At 45.6% G+C, this 20,000-nt stretch overlaps 1 protein-coding gene across 6 annotated transcripts in view; it reads left to right on the top strand.

Moving 5' to 3' along the window:
* si:ch211-186j3.6 (neural-cadherin) overlaps nt 1–20,000 on the top strand; it is a 146,035-nt gene that overhangs the window by 115,732 nt on the left and 10,303 nt on the right. For 5 of the 6 annotated variants that reach the window (XR_004775435.2, XM_035521097.2, XM_081706392.1 and 2 more), the window contains 8 exons: nt 3,667–3,794; nt 6,490–6,617; nt 7,140–7,263; nt 9,264–9,444; nt 9,802–9,968; nt 13,155–13,419; nt 14,413–14,593; nt 15,730–15,974. Coding sequence is in view for 5 of the 6 variants with exons in the window: in XM_035521097.2 (XP_035376990.1) it covers nt 3,667–3,794; nt 6,490–6,617; nt 7,140–7,263; nt 9,264–9,444; nt 9,802–9,968; nt 13,155–13,419; nt 14,413–14,593; nt 15,730–15,974 (1,419 nt within the window). In the remaining variant the exon portion in view is untranslated. The remainder of the gene's footprint in view (nt 1–3,666; nt 3,795–6,489; nt 6,618–7,139; nt 7,264–9,263; nt 9,445–9,801; nt 9,969–13,154; nt 13,420–14,412; nt 14,594–15,729; nt 15,975–20,000) is intronic. The other variant, XM_081706391.1, reaches the window with a different exon arrangement.

The raw sequence follows: 20,000 nt of genomic DNA, 5'->3' as shown, positions 1-20,000 counted from the left end.
CTTTCAACTTGCAACATTTCTGCCCAATTTCCTGAGCAGGGAAGGGCAAACCGGTATGCCAGCTGACAACAAACCATCAATAATACACCCCCCCCCGCCCCACCACACACACACACCCTCTACCCCTTGATGTGATGCTGATTTGTATATACTGAGTGATTCGTAATGCTGTTTGCTGAGTCCATATGCCGTCTATTTGCTGTAGTCATCCCATGGGGTCTGGTGAAAGAGGCCATTTTTCATGTTTAGGAGAGGAAATACTTTGCTGTTCAGAGGGAGAAGCACCATTCCCCCTCTCCGACTCCCTCTCTGAGCTGACACACGGATTAATCTGCAGTGATGTCAAGGGGAATTCAAGTCGGAGAGAGCAGAGCCGAGGCGATTAGGCAAAAGTGTGCAAAAGTGTGTATCGGCTGGGATCCATGCACGCCGCGTTTTTTTTTTTTTAACACACGGTGTTTAGGAGAGGAGCCGTGGGAGGGCCATTGGCGGGCCGACAGGCTGCCAGCTCGACAGGCGGCGTGACCCTGCCGCTTTCTCCCCGTCTTCCTGCAAAAGTCCCATGTGCCTCTGTGCACTCTCCCGTACTGGCCCGGCTGCTGTGCCCAATCACAAAGTCCAGGACATGGCTCTGGAAGCAAATGCCACTTCTCTGGTTTCGTGCACATGTACGTTCCCGTCTTCATTTTCTTTTCTTCTCTCTCTTCCTCCCTCCGTTTCTCTCATGACTTTGGTCTTTACTCTCCCCACCCTGCCTTTTACTGTTCTTTCCCGTCTTCGCTCAACCCAAAATGTCACATGCGCCTTAACAGGAAATACTCCAGTCACAGTCAGAAAGGGGTCAGCTGTGGGCTAGGAACAATGCCGGCAGCAGACAATGGAGGTTTGTGTGTGTGTGTGTGTGTGTGAGAGAGAGAGAGCGAGAGAGAGAGCGAGAGAGAGAGAGTCTGTACTCTGGGGGTTGCCTTCCAAATGACTCCTTTTGTAGGGACTTTCTCACTGTCCCTTCAAAACTTTAAAGTGTCCAGCAAGGAGCAATAAATTAAATAAAACAAACTTAGATGCAACATTAAAGGTCAGTTAACCTTAAAAGAAAACCCAAATTAGTCCCTACTCCTCATACTTCATGCACAAAGCCCAGAGTAGACTTCACACCACAAACCAGGCTGCCAGTGAGCCCCCCAGGACCCCAGGCCTGCTGCAGCTTTGCTGGGCATTGGTTTATTACACACTTCTGTTCCTCTTACAGCCTTTCCAGATTTCCCCTGCTGTAGCAGAGTAATCCATCAAAGACAGTTAGCAGGATACAGTGATGCATAATAAATGTAAAGAGATAACAAAATGACAACAGAGCTGAGAAGGGACGCGTATGCCAGTTAGCCCTTGTTCTGGTGCTAGTCAGTGAACTGTGGGTCGCACAGGAGGGGAGGAGCTGCGTGATTGGCCCAGAGAGGCAGTGGGTAAATGAATGCATTCACACAGTTTTTGTCAACCACCACCATTGCGCGGCGCCACCGAGCCCCAATTACACTCAGTCTAGTCCTACTACTCCACCCCTTCTCACCGAGTAAGAAAGAAGCCTCGGAGCGGTGAGAAGTCGTCAGCGTAAGGGAGCGTAGAGTTGAGGGGAAGCCGAGGCCTAAGATAAGTGGCAGAGTCGGAGTGGAAACAGCCTCGACGTGGAATAGGAGGGCCCGTCTAGCCACTGAGGCCAAACTGATTAATGCGGTCTCACCAGGGGGCACACGCGCTCGCGCTCAGAATGCCTGTGTGACAGATCAGAGCCTAAGGGAGTCTCTGCTGCTTCATTAATTTTTAATTTGCCAATCGACTAGCTCAGACAAAAGCCAACTTTTCTTAATACGTTTGTTGTCGTGTAGTGGTGGATGATATGATCATAATTACAGCAGCCCCTGTGGGGTTATCTACCTCTGTGACCTCATATTATCGAATTTGGCTATAACTTGCCAAGGTGTGTAAAGCAGTTCCACTGCACTTGCGAAGCGTTATTTGCTATTACTGCTATGTTTATGGAATGTAATACATTGCAGTCTATAAATATATGTGCAGTATGTCCAAGCCATTGGAACCCATGACATTAGATTTGATGTGAAACATTGCCCATGAGTTTAAAGTGCAAAGTGCAAGATTTAAAGCCATTTATACCATGTGAAACATGTAGGAATTGCAACCATTTTTACACATAATTCCCAGTTTCCGTGAGCCATAAATGATAGGACAAATTATTGTGTTTATAGTTTAAAATTCGCATGTTTAGTATTTGGTGACATATCCTTTCAGTGGATTATTGCTTGAGGTCTCCAACCCGTAAACATTACCAAACTCTGGGTATCCTCCCCGGTAATGCTCCAACAGGCCTGTAGTTCAGCTGTGGTTGGTTATTGCTTGTGTCTGGGGCTTTTTGCTTTCAGGCCTGGCTTGAGTAAGAGAAACACATGCTTAGTGTTATTTAGGCTGGGTCATTGACTTAGCCAGTCAACAGCATTCAGGACTCCGGCCCTGGAAAACCGCATCGTTGCCTTTGCCTCATTGTCCTGCTGCAATGGTAATGCACTATTCACTGAGTTTCAAGGCATTTGGATCTGAGCAGCTACAATTTCTCTGTACACTTCAGAATTCATCTGTCACATCATCAATAAAGCCAAGAAAGCCAGCTCAGTGGGCAGGTATTTCCCCTCCGCACTTTTCTCTGTCTGTCACTGCGGTACAGATTATTCTTTTCTTGCTTCTTTTATAAAAAAAAAAAAAATACTGTTTTTCCCAGAACTTTCTAGGGGTTTTGCTCTGTGTACTTCTTAACAAACTTTGCCTTTTCTTCAGGCTAACCAGTGTTTTACATTTACATTTATGGCATTTGACAGACGCTCTTATCCAGAGGGACTTACAAAAGTGCTTTGTCATTTACTCAAAGTACAGTACAGTACAGTAGGTCAGAGTCCAAGATACCAATGAACTAGAATGCTGTTGAAATACAGGGATCAATGCTGATGCCTAGAAGTGCAAAACACATAAGCCCTATTACAGACAACAATAAGAGCAATAAATAATACCCTGCAATAACTCCTAGAATTTCATTTAGTCAGTTAGTCTTTATCTTCTGATAAGTCTGGCTCATGTTGGCTTGCTTTGCTAGCATTGACACTTCTTTGGTCTTTCTTTTGAAAGACAACACTAACAGAGTTTAAATGTAACTGCTACATTTATAATCATGCCTAGATGTTGTCTTTGCATTTATGTGCATGGACTAATAATGTAGCAACACACAGTTGGCCCACAAACAGCTGAGCAGCTCTCTGTCCCATTACTTGTAGTTTCCTAAAATTGGGAGGCTGTAAAGTGGTCACTGGATGCTATAACTATGAAGCAAGTATAGTTGCAAATGGAAACCTTGGAATTAAAGATGGCATTCGACACTTTAACCTGACAGTTATTATTCTACAAATCTGGTATGCCTAAAAGCAATTGTGTACATATTCATTCACTCACTGGCTACATGCTTTGGTTGCCTAGAGATGCCGCATCATTGGTTGATACAAAGCACAATTTTGGGACTGTGCTACTTTTGAACCTTATTTGACTCGGATGCCAGTTGCCTAACCTGTGAAAACTTTTTTTTCCCATTCTTCCTTTCAATCTTTCTTCCAGAGCTGATCGACGGCACTCCCACCCTGAAGATAAACCATGGCTCGGGCACTCTGGTCCTGCAGTTGCCGGGCAACGTGAATGTGGCGGACAGACGGTGGCACAGACTGGACGTGAGGAGCAACAGCAAGGTGGGCGTGTGTGGGTGGCGTCAACACAAGGATGTCTGCCAACCCCCATCCCCCTCCATTCCACCGGCTTAGCAGTCATTCAGATATTCACCCTCTACAGACATCAACTCCCCCTCCCTTCGCCAACTGTATCCCACCTCCTCTCTCTGGCTTACATCTGGCTCCTGGTCGAAAGTTGTGCACCTTAAAAAAGTACTGATTTGAATACGAGCTAGTTTGTATTGGAACGTGATATGATGCTTAGAATTTCAAAACATTCTTAATAAATGAGTTTTCTTGGTTGGCTATATTGAGTAATACAAGATAACAACAGCAATAATAATAATAAATAATAATATATAATATATATTAATAATATATAATAAATATAGCCTCAAGCCGTGATTAAAGGGTCCAAGCACAATATGGAGGCCTTCTGATATGATATGAAGCACAGTGGAAACCACAGTGGAAACCACTGAAAACACCTGCCAGTGTGGTTGTGGGTGACATTCTGAGTTTTTGGTGATGATATGAAAAGCTAAGAACTGTACTCTGTTGCTCTAATACCATGCAATTATATGATCAAATGACTACAAGATTAGAATGCAAGAATAGAGCTGTTACATTAAATCATATTGAATTATACTAGCTAGATTTACTGGAAGATTTAGGGGAAGTAAAGATTAGTTGTGACTGAACATTATGGATTTTTTTTTTTTTTGTATGGTGTAAATTGGAATAAATAGATATACATGCCTGATTACTAGTGTGTGACATTAAGTTTTGATTGGACTAAATAAGGGAAATGGTATACATATGTGAAGTCTGATCTAAACTGAACAAGGCTTGAACTTTTTTTCCCTGTTGTGTTCAAATTATGTGGATATCAGATCATGATGCATGACAAATAAGATTAAAAACCCTGATTTAAGGTTTTGCACGATTCCGAGATGCAAATCAGAGCCAAAACGACATCATAGTTGGCTTAAAGCTATCAACAGACACTAGTTAGCTAGCTACCAATGTAGGCTACTTGATCTTAATGTTTGCAGAGACTAAATGGCTTATGACTGGCTTATCCTATCCCATTAGTTGCTTTAAATAAAGCTTCTGAAAGAGCATGTAGGGAATAACAATGTAATCAAGGTAGCTGTAGCTGTAGCTAACACTGATTGACAATTGATTGAGGATATTGACAATAGTGGAGGATATTGATAATATATACTTATAGATACTAATAGGTACTGTGCCATACTTGCATATAGAAGCTAAATACCATGTTTCACGTTAATCTGACTATCTTGAAGTGTGGGACAGTTTCTTGACTGTTATAATGGTCCTTAGTAATGTAGGTGCGTAAAGATTATTGCCAGGCCCCAGACCCAGACCCCTTTGGGATACCCAACTATAAAGTATGGTGTCATTCTGTCAAAGTGTTCATTAATTGGAGATGTATATGTACAGTATTAGCATGGGAAGCTCTAGCCCGGTTTTTGATTGGCATCTGGAACCTACATAGTGTTGAAATTTCCAGATTTATTTTTGATAATTATTAAAGTTATGACTTTTCTGAATGTCTGGCAGCCAGATTTATGTAGGTCTGGTGAAGAACCTAGGATTAGTTTGCTCTCAAAAATGGTAATTTTGCGTATTATGCAAATGATCTCAATTTCAGTGAGCGGAGCTTAATCGTCCTTGAGGCTTTCTTGTACACTAGTAATCACTGGGAAAAGGATTTTTGTCTCAGTGACATACAGTGTAGGAGTTATGGACTAGAATGCATTTGGGTGTGCTATAGCGCCACCTATAGTCCACTCAGGCTCATCTGGCTTGTGGGCATTGCTTGCCAGACTGCTTACCAGCTGACCAATGTTCAGGTATCAAGGAGTTATGGTTTGGTGTGGACAAATAGTTTTAAAGGGGGGAATACTAATAATAAGAAAAAAAAGCCCTAACAAAAGTGTCCTATAATAAATATGTTAAAGACCCACCAGTATGACACAATTAACTGCAGCAGTAATTGTTTGATCATAACCAATTAACAATTAAACCATACATCCATCCATCCAAAAAAAAAAACCCTCAGCATATACATGGCAGAGAAGTAGATATTATGCCTATACTATGACCCTGCCTGTACTTGTACAAATGTACCCATCCTCACCCAACACCACCCACCTCACCGTCTGTGTTGTGCGCTGCAGTCAGCAGTAGCAGTAGTGACTCAGTGCAGCGCCCCACCCCCTGACGAAGCACCTCGGCATCACCTTCACATCCAGTTTTCCAGGGCTTCTTTCCCTTCCTGTCCCGCGGGCTGTATCTGGAGCGCTGCGGTTCCATGCCTGTGCCTGGCTGCCGTGTGCCGAGTTTTAATTGTGATTGTGCCTGTTACAGGCTGACAGTCATAGGTGTGAGAAAGGCTGAGAGGTGTGAAAAGCTTCGTGTCGCCAATATTGGAGGGGCTTTTTTTGTTTGTTTTTTAAGCTGTTTAGACAGTGTGTAGATGAAGCAGGAGTTCACACATCTTCTAAGAGCGCAGCCAAGCTGACTTGCTTCGGCTTAAGAGATGAGCCTGCCGATTGGGTTTTACAGTACTTCACCGAAGAGGAGCTTGGAGGATAGGAAGGGAATTAGCCCATGGTCAAGCGTAAACTGAAACTACATTTAAGGTCACTTTTGTCATTCATGGACATTTGTGTGTTATCTCTCCCAGGACGTGGGGTTCACCCTAGACCGCTGCACTGGGGCCACCGTCATGGAGATGGAGGGAGTTGGCAGCTGGCTGACCACCGAGGACCACACTTCCTGTGAGGTCACAGGTGTCACGCCAAACCTGGACAGGTAAAACATTCGCCTACATTTCTTGCTCTGACATGTCATGAGAAACAGGTGGTCTGCGCCTTCCCTAGTTCACCTGAAAGGACATATAGAATCTAACTGTCAGATGCTCACTGAGCGCATCTCGTCTTCGGGCCAGCCTGAGGTGTGCGAGAGCTGGAGCCTGGACCAACTTGCAGTGCCTCGCTCAAGGAGATACAGACGGTGCTCAGGGTGTAAGCCTGGTGCCTGCAGATCTCTGACAGCAGCGGAGTTACTCTTACGCACTGCAGCTGCCGCTAACAGGCCGCCGCCCTTTCCCCTGCTAGGCGGCTGATCGATAAAGTATTTAATGTTTCCCTGTCAAGTATCAATGCGATGGCCTATTGATTTTCTGATAATCACATTTGGAGGGCTGAAGGGTTGAGCAATGGACTGAGTGCATTCAGACGGGAAAGCTCGAGATGCTTCTGAGAGACTGTAAGCAGCCCACAAGTGGCGCATTCATTATTCGTTAGCTGTAAGCCTCGTCTCATGCGTCTGCAGGCATCTAAACGTGACCCAGGTTCTCCAGCTGGGAGGCGTGAATGAGAACCTGCCCTACATCTACCCTCAGCTTCAGCACAAGCACTTCACTGGCTGCATCCGCAACCTCATCGTGGACAGCAAGGTGAGGACACCCCCCTGTGATTAAACGATTAAACACGACTGTGATGTAGATAAACAGACATGCAGTCTAGAAAACAAGCGTACGTTCACAAGGAATATTCACTGTATTAAAATAATTATACTGATTATGTCATGAGAAGTCTATGAAGGTTTTATTTATTATTATGTTTAGTTTTTTACTGAAGAGTATGGTAGTGGTTTTTTAAAATTATTATTACATTTTTCACCCAATTTTAGTCATTATGTCAATTCCTACTGATTGGCGAGATAGTTCAGCGCTGTCATATGACAACTACCAACAACCATGGAGTTTGCAGGGAGCATCTTTGTGAAGCCAAGCTCCACATTTTTCTGGAAGCAAGAGCACACAGCCGTCTACAATTGGCTAGTGTCATGATGGCTGTGACATCATCAGTGCCTGAACTAGCAAACTCAGGATATTGGAGCAAATGGTATTCTGTTCCGCTGCTCAAGAGCCCAGTAAAGTGAAATACAAAAAGTTTTAGCGACAACCCCCCCCCCCCCCTCAAAAAAAAAAACAACTATTGTTAATGCCGCTGCACCTTTGACTATATTCGGTGCACTCTCAGAGGCATTAAACAAGAAGTTGCCCTTTGGAAAGACATTTTATTGGATTTTCACTGTTTAAACAAAGAAGTGAAAATAACTCCACAAAAACTGCATATATAGACTCCACAGAAGCCTTTATGTCAGAGAATGGCACCTGTTCCCAGTTTGTTTTGCAAATGCTGCTAGCTTTTACCCACTCTAGACCACCTGCGTATTTCATAGTTATACAAACACACATGTGTGTGCTCATGTGGTAGAGTTTGGCCTGGGTGGTGGGTGGTGTCTTTAACGCTCACCTAGCGCCGTCTCTGCACCTGTAGGTTCATGGCAGCGAGCAGACATGCCTTGCTCTCTGCAGACGGCTGGCTCGGGACGCTAGCTGTCCCCAAGTGATACAACGCTGCCCCCAGTGGCCCGAAGGCTGCTCTCGGGTGGCCATGCCATGCATTATTCATGTGGGGCGCAGAGATCCATGGCTGTTGTAAGACGTCAGCAGGCTCACCCATGCGTGGAGTGTTCTCGAGCAGGCCATGGGTCAAAGACTATAGAAGAGGAGGAGGCAGGACAGGGCGTTTAATTGAGTTTCTATTTCTGATTCACCTTTTTCCATTTTGTCTTCAACAGTGCTCCCCCGTATGTCTCCTTTACTCTCTCTCTCTTTCTCTCGTTATAATCTGTTGAAGCCTCTCTGTCGCTCCCTCTCACTCTGTCTCCCATTCTCTCTCTTTCTTCTTCCTACCATACTCTTACAACATCACAGCACACATAGCTTATAAGCTACCCAGTCATTTTATTATATAATGTGGTGCATTAGAAGTAGCACATAGAGATTCTGCTTAGATTTGGCTTAGCTCTGCCCGAGTCGTGCTTGATCACGGCTGTGCTATTTAAGCCAGGTGCACCCTCCCTCAGCTCCGGGCATGCTTGGTTATCCGGATCAGACCCAGCCTCGATGCCGTCTTCAATCGCTCCATCAGCACCCGATTACGGGGTGTGAAGACAGCTCTCCGTCCAGAGGGCCTGTAGCAGCCGCCAGCAGGCAGCTTTATGAGCCGCCGCTGCGTTCATAGCCGGCTGGCCACGGCCGCGGCCGCTCAGTGGCGAGGCCGTATCTGGGACAGAGGGAATTTACTTTGCCACCTTTCACCCTTATTTCCCATTCAAGGCTTCATGCTCAGCTCCGTAAATCGGCCCATGCGTCTGGCCGTGGCTCCACCTCTGTGTGCCGTTCGCTCCTCACATCTTTGTAGTTGTGGCCTTTTCTTTGTTTCATCTTGAAAAAACAGGTCACAAGTTGCCAGCTTTTTTCCCCTCGCAACCACACACACACAAACACATGCACACGCACACGCACGCACGCACACACACACACACACACACGCACACATGCACAGGCACCTGCTTGCATACTCATGCATGTCTCTTCCTTAGGTGTATGACCTGGGCTCTCCAGCAGACTCCTCTGCCAGCACTCCCGGATGCCTGATGACAGACAGCAGCTGTGTGAACATGGGCTTCCCCTCCTGCGGCACCAGGGGGCGCTGTCATGGCGAGTGGGGCTCATTCAGCTGCCAATGCGTTGCCGGTTATGCCGGACACCAGTGCGAGCAGGGTAGGCTAGCCCAACAGCCAATTATGCGGCCCGGTTCACGCACACACACACCCAGGCACACATACCTTGGCACAGCAACCTAGAAAGTATGAGCGCAAGCGTGGTCGTCGATGGAAAAGAGTGGATACAGGGACTCCGAGCGGCCGCTTGTGGGAGGAGGGATGTGTGGCAGCTGAGGCTGCTTTGAGTCGTGCGGCAGGTTCTGTTTACGTAACACTCTGGGAAGTCACCGCCACCGAACGCCTCATGCTCCAGTTCCTCTGCCTTCCTCAGGCCATCGGGCGTCGGCTCGCGTTTGTGTGTGCGATCAGCCGGGGTGGTCAGCAGTCAGGTTGTGTCTGTGTGTGTGATCGGCAGAGCTCCCAGAGTACTCGTTCGACGGGAGGAGCCACGTGCAGTACCAGCTTACTGGGCCGCTCCCCGCCAGGTACACGCAGGTGCAGGTCTTGATCCGAACCCGCAAGCACAGCAGTTCCATCCTCAGCCTCCTGTCAGCCCAGCAGAGCGAGTACCTCCGACTGGAGGTGAGCACTGGACTCTCTCTTGGTTTTGTGTGCGCGTGTGTGTGCGTATCTTTCTCTTCCTCTGTCTCAGTGCCTCCATCTCAATCTGTGTCTCGCTCACAGTCTGTCACTCTAACACACCGTGTGAGAGACATTTCTGTCTTTTTCTCTCGTTCTCAAGTCCACAGTCCAGTTGAACTGATGGTTTTGCATCTACCGAGTTTGCTGAAGCTCCTTCTGTTGCAGCTGCATGAAGTCACATCTTTCTCTCTATTGCCCTTGTCTCTTCCCCCTTTTATAACCTCCCTCTCTCTCCTCCTCTCTCTCCTCCTCTCTCTCCTTTCTGGCCTCCCTCACCTCCTCAGTGTTCTTTACCTCATCAGTGTCTCATATGTCTCATAAAAACCCCACGACTGTGTTCCAGACAAAAAATTACCTAGTCCACTCATGTCTGGATTTTCTAAGTGGTCCCTGAGCCCAGTGCTTGGGCAGTGCTGATCGGTGCGCACTTTCTCTACGGCGACGCAGCAGCCGGACGGTTCGCCACTATGGTGACGTGTTTGTGTGTTTCCCCTGCCGTCCTGTGCTCACGCACCTACTCTGCACACAGGCCCCTCCCACCTGCCAGGGCCGGTACGCTTCGCCACGTTAATTCGTTAGGTGATTTATGTTGTTTCGTATTTTTCATCACCTGCCTCGAGCGTGTTTGGCTGGTTGCTGATTTGTCTGTGTAATTCTGTCTTTCTGCCTATTTTGACCTCGCCCCTCTCTCCCTCTCTTTCTCCTCGTTTCTTCATCTCTCCTTCTTCCTTCTTCCTCTCTCTTCTTTCCTTCCTTCCTCTGTCTTCCTCCCCCTCATTCGCTCTTCCTCCCTCTTTCCCCATCCTGCGCTCTCTCTCCCTCTGACTCATGTAAATGTGTTGTGATTTATTTGCCGGGTGCATTAGGATTGTCTTTCCAGCAGACGGTGAGATATCATATATTTTCTGCCGTGACAGGCTACGGATTTCATTACTACTGCACAATGTGAACCAGGCGAAAACTCCACCTCTTCTTTCTCGCTTTCATTAAGGGTGCCGTCGCCACGGTGGCCGCCGATGCTGTTCACATCATACATGCATGAATAGGCCCCTCTCCCATCGCTCTTCTGTCAATTACCCTGGCAACAGGGCTAATTGATGCGATGTACAGCTGCCTGTTTAGCGCTCGCTGATCTATCGCGTTAGGCCACAGAGGCTCAGCGGCACAGAGGCAAATGCTACGGGGCTCTGTAACATTAGTCACTGGCAGCAGAAAGCGTGGTAGCATTAGCCACATGGAGGAGGATCCTTCACTAACAGCGGTGGGGACCTTCAGGGGCCTGGGATGTGAGCTGGTGTAGGTTTCTAGTCTGTCTCCTGCCTTAAGGTTGCATAGGGACTGGGCCATGTGTTGGCATCAGAGGGTCATGCGCTTGAAGTTGGGGGCTTTTCTGCTGTTTGTTATTCTTTGTTTGCAAAACTGCGTGTTTTTTTATTTGTTTATTTTGGGGTGTTTTTTTTATTTCATTTGCACTGAGTTGCATTGTATGCTCGCAGAAAGACCAAAGGCTAGATCAAGCAGCAGAACTAGTATGGTAGGGAAATATTCTCTTCAGACAACAAGCGGCGATAAAACCGTCGTGCAGGAACAGGTGAAGTGCACGTGGTGCACTCAGTCTCTCTCGCTTTCCTTTCTCCTGTCAGAGGGATTCTAAATCAGAGCATGCGAATTTGAAAATGCAGTCGGTTTTTATATACTTATACATTCACATAAATTGCACAGCCCCAAATTTCCATGAGACACTGAGGCATGTAACCCTTCTGCTCTCCTGTCCCGGGGGAGAGATCGGTGGGTTCTCACTCGTTGGTGCGAGCACTGGAGATCAAACGTATGCCGCCAGGAAAGAGAACCAGCGCATCATCGTTAAGCGTCTGGAAAATCTGGAAAGTCGACAGCCTCATGAGTGTGTTTTGAACCTGCTATGAGAAATAAATAAACAAATAATCAAAACTTTGTGCTACAGACTAAGTAGTTACACTTTGCTAATAAAAGTAATAGTTTTTTGGCAGACGTAAGTTGCAGCCTCTGTGCCGGAGCCAGAGCCAGGCAGAACGCTGATAAAAACACGGCCATGTGTTTTCTCACACCTTCTTAATAGCAAGAGAGTGAGAGAGAGAGGCAGGCAGACAGACAGACTTCAACAGATTAGAGCGTGCAAGAGCCGGGGAGAGGAGAGTTGAGGAGTTCAGTGAGGTCATCCTTGTTTATTTTCACCGTTGCATGTTTTTTTCATTACCTTGTTTTGTTTTAATGTGACCTAGACGCTTCCTGGTTCAGCTGTGTTGTTTACTTTATACTCTGTGGCACACGAAAGGCCAGTGTCCTAAATGCAGGCGGCTAAATTATGCTCACTGGGACCTAAGTGGTAGACTTCTGAAAGTGGAATGAGTGTCGAGCCACCCACACAAACACACACACACACACACACACACACACACGATCGCTTGCCTTTATTAGTTAACCTGATGAGTAACACTGCAGCAGATTGACTTGTGAAGTTGGAGAGATGGCATTAGTAAGAGAGATGAGTGGATCTGTCTGTGTGTAGTTAGGCTTGTTGTTCCTATCAAACTAGAAGACACCTGGTATTTTGGTCTCTTCACCAAATGCCTTAATGAAAGCAAGCTGATAAGAGACTAAAGGCAGACAGACAGACGGACATGGGGAGGGCCGGCAGACAGCAGCCGTCTTGTTGGCACTCGGGCAGCTCAAATTGCCAGTGTGGGTGAATTCCCTGGTCCCAGCGTTTCCAATTAAAGGGGCGGTATGTTTAATTCCCTGTGGGGTGGCATCTTATCAGATCCTGGCCCTGTCTGATCGTAGTGGCCTCTAACGGCGTAGCGCTGCACTGCTCTCTGAATCTCTTTCTGCAGTTCTCTTCTCTGGTCTCTTCTGTCTATTTGTTTTCTTGTTTATGTCTTTCTTTTCACTGCTGGGCGAGGAATCTTCTTACTTTGATGTTTCTCTGGCACAGGCTGATTTCTTTTCTACAATGTCTGCACATAACAGCCACAGATAAATATGCTCTGCGGAAGACATTTAAATGTGTTCGATGCTTCTTCTCTCTTTCTCTCTCTCGCTCGCTCTCTCTCTCTCTCCCCCTTTATCTATCTATCCCTCACTCAGATCTTTCAGGGTTTGTTGACAGCTTTCTACAATCTGGGTGACGGTGACTTCAACCTGACCACGCCCTCCCACCGTCTGGACAACGGCGAGTGGCACGAGGTACACCTGGATCGCCACGACAACGAGGTGACCCTGCGCGTGGATGGCGGCGGCGGGCGCCGTGAGGTCACCGGCTCGCCAGGCCACAGTCGCGAGATCGTCGTCGACACGTCCATGGTGATGCTGGGAAATTCGTTCCCCTTGGCGCACAATAAGAGCTTTCAAGGTAGATGTCAGTCCGTGAACCCACGCACTCAAGCATGTCGGAAGCGCAGGGAGATCTTCGCTGCTCAGTTATTAGCTACTGTGTTCAGTCATGTGTGCCCATTTAAAATTAGACTGCCATTTTGCCCACTATATTTATATAATATGCAAGCTTCTCTCAGCTCTGCAGAGCAGGAGATCTCCAGCACTGTGCAATAAAGGATCTGTAACATGTTATGAATTCATATTTTAAGCCCCCACCCCTAGTCGATTACACTCAATTCTATCACCTCTAATGAAAGATTAATGGAGGCGATTAATACATAATGGGGCAGAATGCACCTTTGGTGTGCAGGGAGGGTGCAGAACACGCCAGGCAGAATGATGGGTGATAGGAAGGATGAGCCAGAGGAGGGGGAGAACAGAGGACCAGTGCTCCTGGCACCTCCGCTGCCTGCCGTTACCCAGACTAGCCTCAGGCACTAGCGCCAGCACAGGGGCTTTAATAAGTGTAGCTTAAACACAACTTTCTCCAAAGTCAAGGATATGTTGTGACCGGAGGCACGCATGGAGGGAGACTGTGTGTGTGTGTGTGTGTGTGTGTGTGTGTGTGTGTGTGTAATTGGATTGTATTAATGTAGGCATTAATGAATTGTATTAATTAAGGCATTAATGTAACAAAATTGTTTTGGATTTATTTATTTTTTTTTAATATCATTTGAAAGTGTCTGTAAAACTAACACGAGATCATGTTTTCATTAAAACACCAAAAAAATATGCAAATATCTGTATGACCTTTCATACACTGTTCATGTCCACATTGCATTTGAAACACTTGGATCGTATTTTAGCTATGTAAATGAGTTTGTAATATGATGTACCATGTAAGCTGAGCTGTTTTCATTTTGGTTTTGGTGTGTGCGTGCGTATGTGTGTGCGTTTATGTATTTATGTGTGCATGTGTGTGCATGCGTGTGTGTGTATGCGTGTGTGCGTGCGTGTGTTGATGCGTCAGGATGCATGCGGGATCTGAGACTGAATGGCCGCTCCATGCCCCTGGAGGTTCAGGCGGGTGATGGCGTGAAGGTGATCAGCTCTCTGGGGGTCACGCCGGGCTGCTCCTCAGACTCATGCAGGAGGAACCAGTGCACTCCTCCATTCACTTGTGTAGACCTGTGGAGGGTCCATGAGTGCAGGTATGCATGCATTACTATTGCACTCCTTTTCATATTCTGTCCTAGTTACTCTATCACTTTCATTTACAAATGAACATGCACTTCACATTCTCTCTCTTTCTCTCTCTCCTCCCATTCATTCACTCACACATACACGAGTGTGCTCAGTGTAAGGCGTCTCCTCTCAACAGTTTTGGATGCACCAGAGCCTCTGTGACCATCTGTAAAAGTGCCAGTATCAAGCTGTGACAGGCCTCTCTTCATTCAGGACACCAAGCGCTCCTCTTCCTGTTAGAATAGATTGTGTGTGTGTGTGTGTGTGTGTGTGTGTGCGGTATGAGGTATATCTGTGGGTGGGTGTGTGGGTGCGTGCGGGTTCATGTACCTGTGTGGGTGAGTGTATGTGAGTGTCTTACATGTGTGACTTTGTCCTCGTTGAAGGAACAGAGGGGCTATGTTCTTATCTGCTTGGAGAATACCTTATTCTCCCACTTCTCACTCCTAGCGAGGGCTGCAATCCAGGCAGGTCGTGTATTTCTGTGGTGTCTGTATATGTGTGTTTGCAAGCATACGTGTGTGCAATTTTAGCATTTTTTAAAGCATTTTGCTGGTATTTAGCCATGTTTTCAATAGGAGTACTTTCTGGTCTCCATCTGCTCTACAGAGATTATACCAGTGTCTTCCACTGCCCCCATGTCCACACATGCTGCATATTAGATACACTGTAGGGGTTTATTTACTTTGCACAGGACTGTCAGAATAATTTCGAACCACATCTTGATATGGTAGGGGTTTATAGAAATAATTTTAGTAAAATATGAACATATTTTGTCATTCCTCGTAATGTATAAGGTTTCATGTTTCATTTAAACAGTTTTGATTGACAAATTTGACGGATTTGTATGTATGTTGACTTCCAAAAGTTGAGATAACCCTTAAGTACATGGATAAAGTCATAAATCTCTGTGTTTAATGCAAACAGTCATATCAGCTCTTGTTTTGAGTAAACATAAGCTATCTTTCACCCTAATGTCCTACAACATGTGTCATTAATAATGCCCGCCTGATGGTAATTAATAATGCCCGCTTGATGGTAATTTCCGGAGATAATTTATTCCCTCTCCATCTGTCCACTTTTACGTCTCCTCCAATCCCAGGTGTCCTCCGGGTCACATAGTCAAGGCCAACGCCACGGGCAAGTACTGCATGTACACGCTCTGCGCCAGCCACCCATGCCACCGGGGCACCTGCGTGGCGCAGTCGCCCTCCAAGTTCACGTGCCACTGCCCGGAGGGCTACCGAGGGCACCGCTGTGAGCTCACACTCGCCGTCTACCGCGATGACGTCGGCCTCAGCTTCAGCTCTCTCTTCGCCATATGCATCTGCTTCATGGCGTTGCTAGGTAACTATGACCACCACATCCTCACATACCACGCATGATCACCCCATCACTGCCAAGTTTTACGTCCACAGTTGTGTTCAGGCAGCCAGGACTAACTCTCAAATCAGATTTCTTTTTAGATACAAAACAATAATTGATCAAAATGGCCCTGTTCCCTCCCCATGTGTATAGAACTGTACATCAAATTAGAACAGAAAAGGTCTTACTAGAGTTTTCCTGTTTAGTCTGTGGGGAAAAATATGACTTGACTGTCTGAATGTATCCTGTGGCATGTTCTCCATATCAATGTTATAATGGTCGCATGATCCCAGCTTTGTGATATATGATTACTTTTATGACATGTCTGCCGTTTTCTAATATTCTGGATATGAATATGCGCTTTAGCTGAATGATGTGCAGAGGAGGGTAGGCTTCAATCACATGATTTCATTTCCCATGTTGCGTGTCACACAGACATGGGTGGACCCAGAGGAGCCTGTTACTCATCTTTTTTGGCCCCATTTCTGCTATTTGCATTGATGTCACATGAACTTTACTGTAGGCACACACACACACACACACACACACACACACATACTTGCTCACACATGGACATAAGCCAAAGCAAGTGTTTCAATATGAATCATAGGTCCATAAGAAATTGGGGCGTTTCAAATCTCTCTCAGATTTGAAATCTCTCTCACACTACATGTGAACCAGATAATCACCTCTCTGCTCTTCCAGATGAACTTCACTGTTATGGCCCACATCACACACAGCTGTTCAGGCTGCTCAAGCTTCGGAAGTGTTAATTACTTGATTTGTAGGCAAGCAATGAGCTGTTTACCCAAGCAGGGTTAAAAATCAAGATCAATGCCCCCCCCCACCCCCACCCCCACAAAAACGTCAACAAAACAGAGCGTTTGTGTTTTACTTCCTGTTTTCCTGTCTTTTTGTAAATGCCAAGAGGTGAGGGCCAGCATCAGGAAAACTAACGGCTGTCTCTCTCTTGACATTTCGCCCACATACACAGGAGCTCCTGTACAGCTCTCTGAAGATCTATTTTTTTCCTGTTAATAGTTTAACATGACATGCTAACAGCATATGCCCATCTCTTGTCTGAATGCCCCATATATCTTCTACCATTCCAATATAATGAACACCTACCTTCGCCCTCCACACACACGCATACACACAATCACACAAAAGCTCCAGCTCTAGAGAAAACCAGAAGGGTCCTACAGACACACAGCAGAACACTGCAGATAAAGCAAAACTGCTATGGGAGAGGGAGGAAACATTTAAGGTCCTATACAACCACCATACAGCTATAATATACAGCTATATAAGGGTTTTTGTTCAAGCTGTGAAACAGTGAAGCTGTTATTTACAGAGAAGTCAGAAGACCTAAAGAAACAGTAGAAATATCCTTTCTCTCTCTCTCACTCTGTGTGTGTGTGTGTGTGTGTGTGTGTGTGTGTGTGTGTGTGTGTGTGTGTGTGTGTGTGTGTGTGTGTGTGTATGTGCACAATGGTGTGTGACACTGACCTGCCAGTGGGGTGCCTGGTCCTCTTTTACTCAGTACTGCCAGCTTGCCTTTGGCCATCTTTGGCACAGGGCCTTTGGCATTCTCTGAGGATCTGAGTGGTGATAAGAGAAGTTTTATTCAAGGGGGATTTACTGTAGCACTTGTCAAGTGAGCAATAAACTAGACCAGAGACAGGAACTATACCGAGTTCCAGGAAGTCTATTGCGGAGCACTAAAAGTCTATGACACTGGATTTATTCGGTGAAATTTTTTAAAAACAAAGGCTGGTATGCAGAAATAAAAAAGAGACTTTATGTAAAAGTTTAGCACATTCTTATAAAAAGCGATGAATAATTAAACTTCTTAACACCTTAAATCTCTAAATGTATTACCTTTTGAATAAAATTAGTTCAGCAGTTTAAAAAGGAAAGACTGTAATGAGCAGGCTAGGCCCTTGTTCTCCACCATCTTCCAGCGCACACTTAGTGACCTGCTGCTTTTCATTTGACATGCATGTGAGGGCTCATGCATAGAAGATTGGGCATATTCGTGGTGGTTAAAGTCTCTAGGAAGATTTGAATTGATTTGTGGCCTCGTGGTGTGTGTGTATCCATGTGTATGTGTGTGCACATGGCAGGGACCCATGCTGACTCGCTTGTGTAATGTGAAGTTGAGCAGTTAAGAGGCTCCAAGCCCCTGCTGGCCAGTCCTGGAAACCTAAGGACTACATAACATAACCTAAGGACTACATAAATGCTGACTCACTGCACAACTGGCATGTCCGTCTTTTACCGCTCTGGTAAAATGAAACTCCAACTCAGTGGTGTAAAATGAATAATTCATTAGTAAACCACCAACAGAGTTGCAGTTTACCTGAATCTAATTATCAAATCACCAATAGAGTGTTTTCTGGAAACACCTCAGGCTGATGTGCTTTGAAGGTGAAGTGAATAATTTTGTATAAGTCTGCAAAAAGTCCACTGCAAGAGAAGCACTTGGATTTCCAATGAATTAATCTTGGCAAGGATAGCTCATATACAGAGTCAGGGCCACAGCGAAGGGTTCAGGGCTTCCATTCTCACTCCTTTTCTCACAGCAAACCAAATAATCCCAAAGCCATGTTGACTCTGCCTACTTCTTTCAACCAATCAGCTGTCTTCAGCTCCACAGTGGCAATGTACCAAATCAAGACATCAGTGCGGAACTCATCATGACTGGGTCTTGTCAATGCCAAATGAAGGAATGGGTGATTCCGATTACCATGGATCACTGTATTATTCAAACTGAGCTGGGTACATTCTTTCCCTTCCACGGTGTCTCATTTCATTTGTGTCCTGTCAGATTTCTTCTTCTTCATTTCTTTTTTTTTACTTCCATATACATAATGTCAGTGTGCACTGTAGTGAATTCCATTTGCTTAAATCAAAGAAAAAAGACCACGCACACATTTATTCTTTTTCTGACACACATTCACAGTGATACTCTCCACCTAGAGATGGAGAATGTGTTCTGTAGGAATGTATTATATTTAACATATAAAAAACATTGTTTGTCTTTTTAATTTTCCAGTCTCTTCCTCTTATTTTTTTCTATCATCTCTCATTTTGTTCAGTAATTTCACTGAATGAAATACTCTGTTTAAGATGTGGCCAGTGGTATGGATTCTGCATGTTAAAAGACAGCGGAGTACACGGAACTCCAACACAGTCCCCCCCAACTTTTATGTGGATTTGGCCATTAAGATTGGGTGTTGTCTTAAGATAGCTGTGAAAGTACAGCAGTGTGGGGCTGGCCTCCTGTTGTGTGCCACCTGCGTTGAAAACCCATTAGACCGGATGACAAGCAGAGAGGGGCTGAAGTACCTGCGTGGCTCTGCTGTTTTTGCCACTTTGCTGTGCTTTAACCTGGTAACGAAATGACATGCAGGAATGTCGTGATTCCCGCAAACTCGAGCATAAAGCATTTTAGGCACACTGGAAAGAATGCGGAAGTGAAGTCACTGAATGCCTAACGTGGTGTAATGGTTCTGAGAGCAGCTTCCTACTCCGCTGGCTGGAATGGGTCTTAATGAACAAACTTTGGTGGGAATGCTCAGGTTGTTAAGCAGCAGTAGGAGTGATTGTTAGTGAAAAGAGAAGAAAAGACCTGTAGATCTCTCCATCTATGGAAAGTTGGCCATCGAAAGTTTGGGGGTTATAGGTCTCCCTGACTTTAGTTAGACACACATGTTATAGGGAATAACACTAAAAATGATAATAGTATTTATATTCACATTTCAGAATATTCAAGAGCGCTGTACAAGAAACTACAGTTTTATAGCATATCGTCAGAAGACATACACATGATAAAGATGCTAGGTCATACAATGCATGATGTAAGTGGGAGAAAGCTAATTACTGTCTTTCATAAAGAATTACTTTTAAAGTGGCCCATAATGGTGTTTTGCACTACTTATATATAATTCCTGCTTTGCCCTTCCAGTGGGTGGTCATAACTTCCAGTGGGTTGTCATAACTTCA

This window comes from Electrophorus electricus, chromosome 23 (genome assembly GCF_041902795.1).
Source record: "Electrophorus electricus isolate QZ-2024a chromosome 23, ASM4190279v1, whole genome shotgun sequence".
Taxonomy (NCBI): domain Eukaryota; kingdom Metazoa; phylum Chordata; class Actinopteri; order Gymnotiformes; family Gymnotidae; genus Electrophorus; species Electrophorus electricus.
The sequence above is the reverse complement of the archived record's forward strand: the minus strand, read 5'-3'. Positions and strand labels throughout refer to the sequence as shown.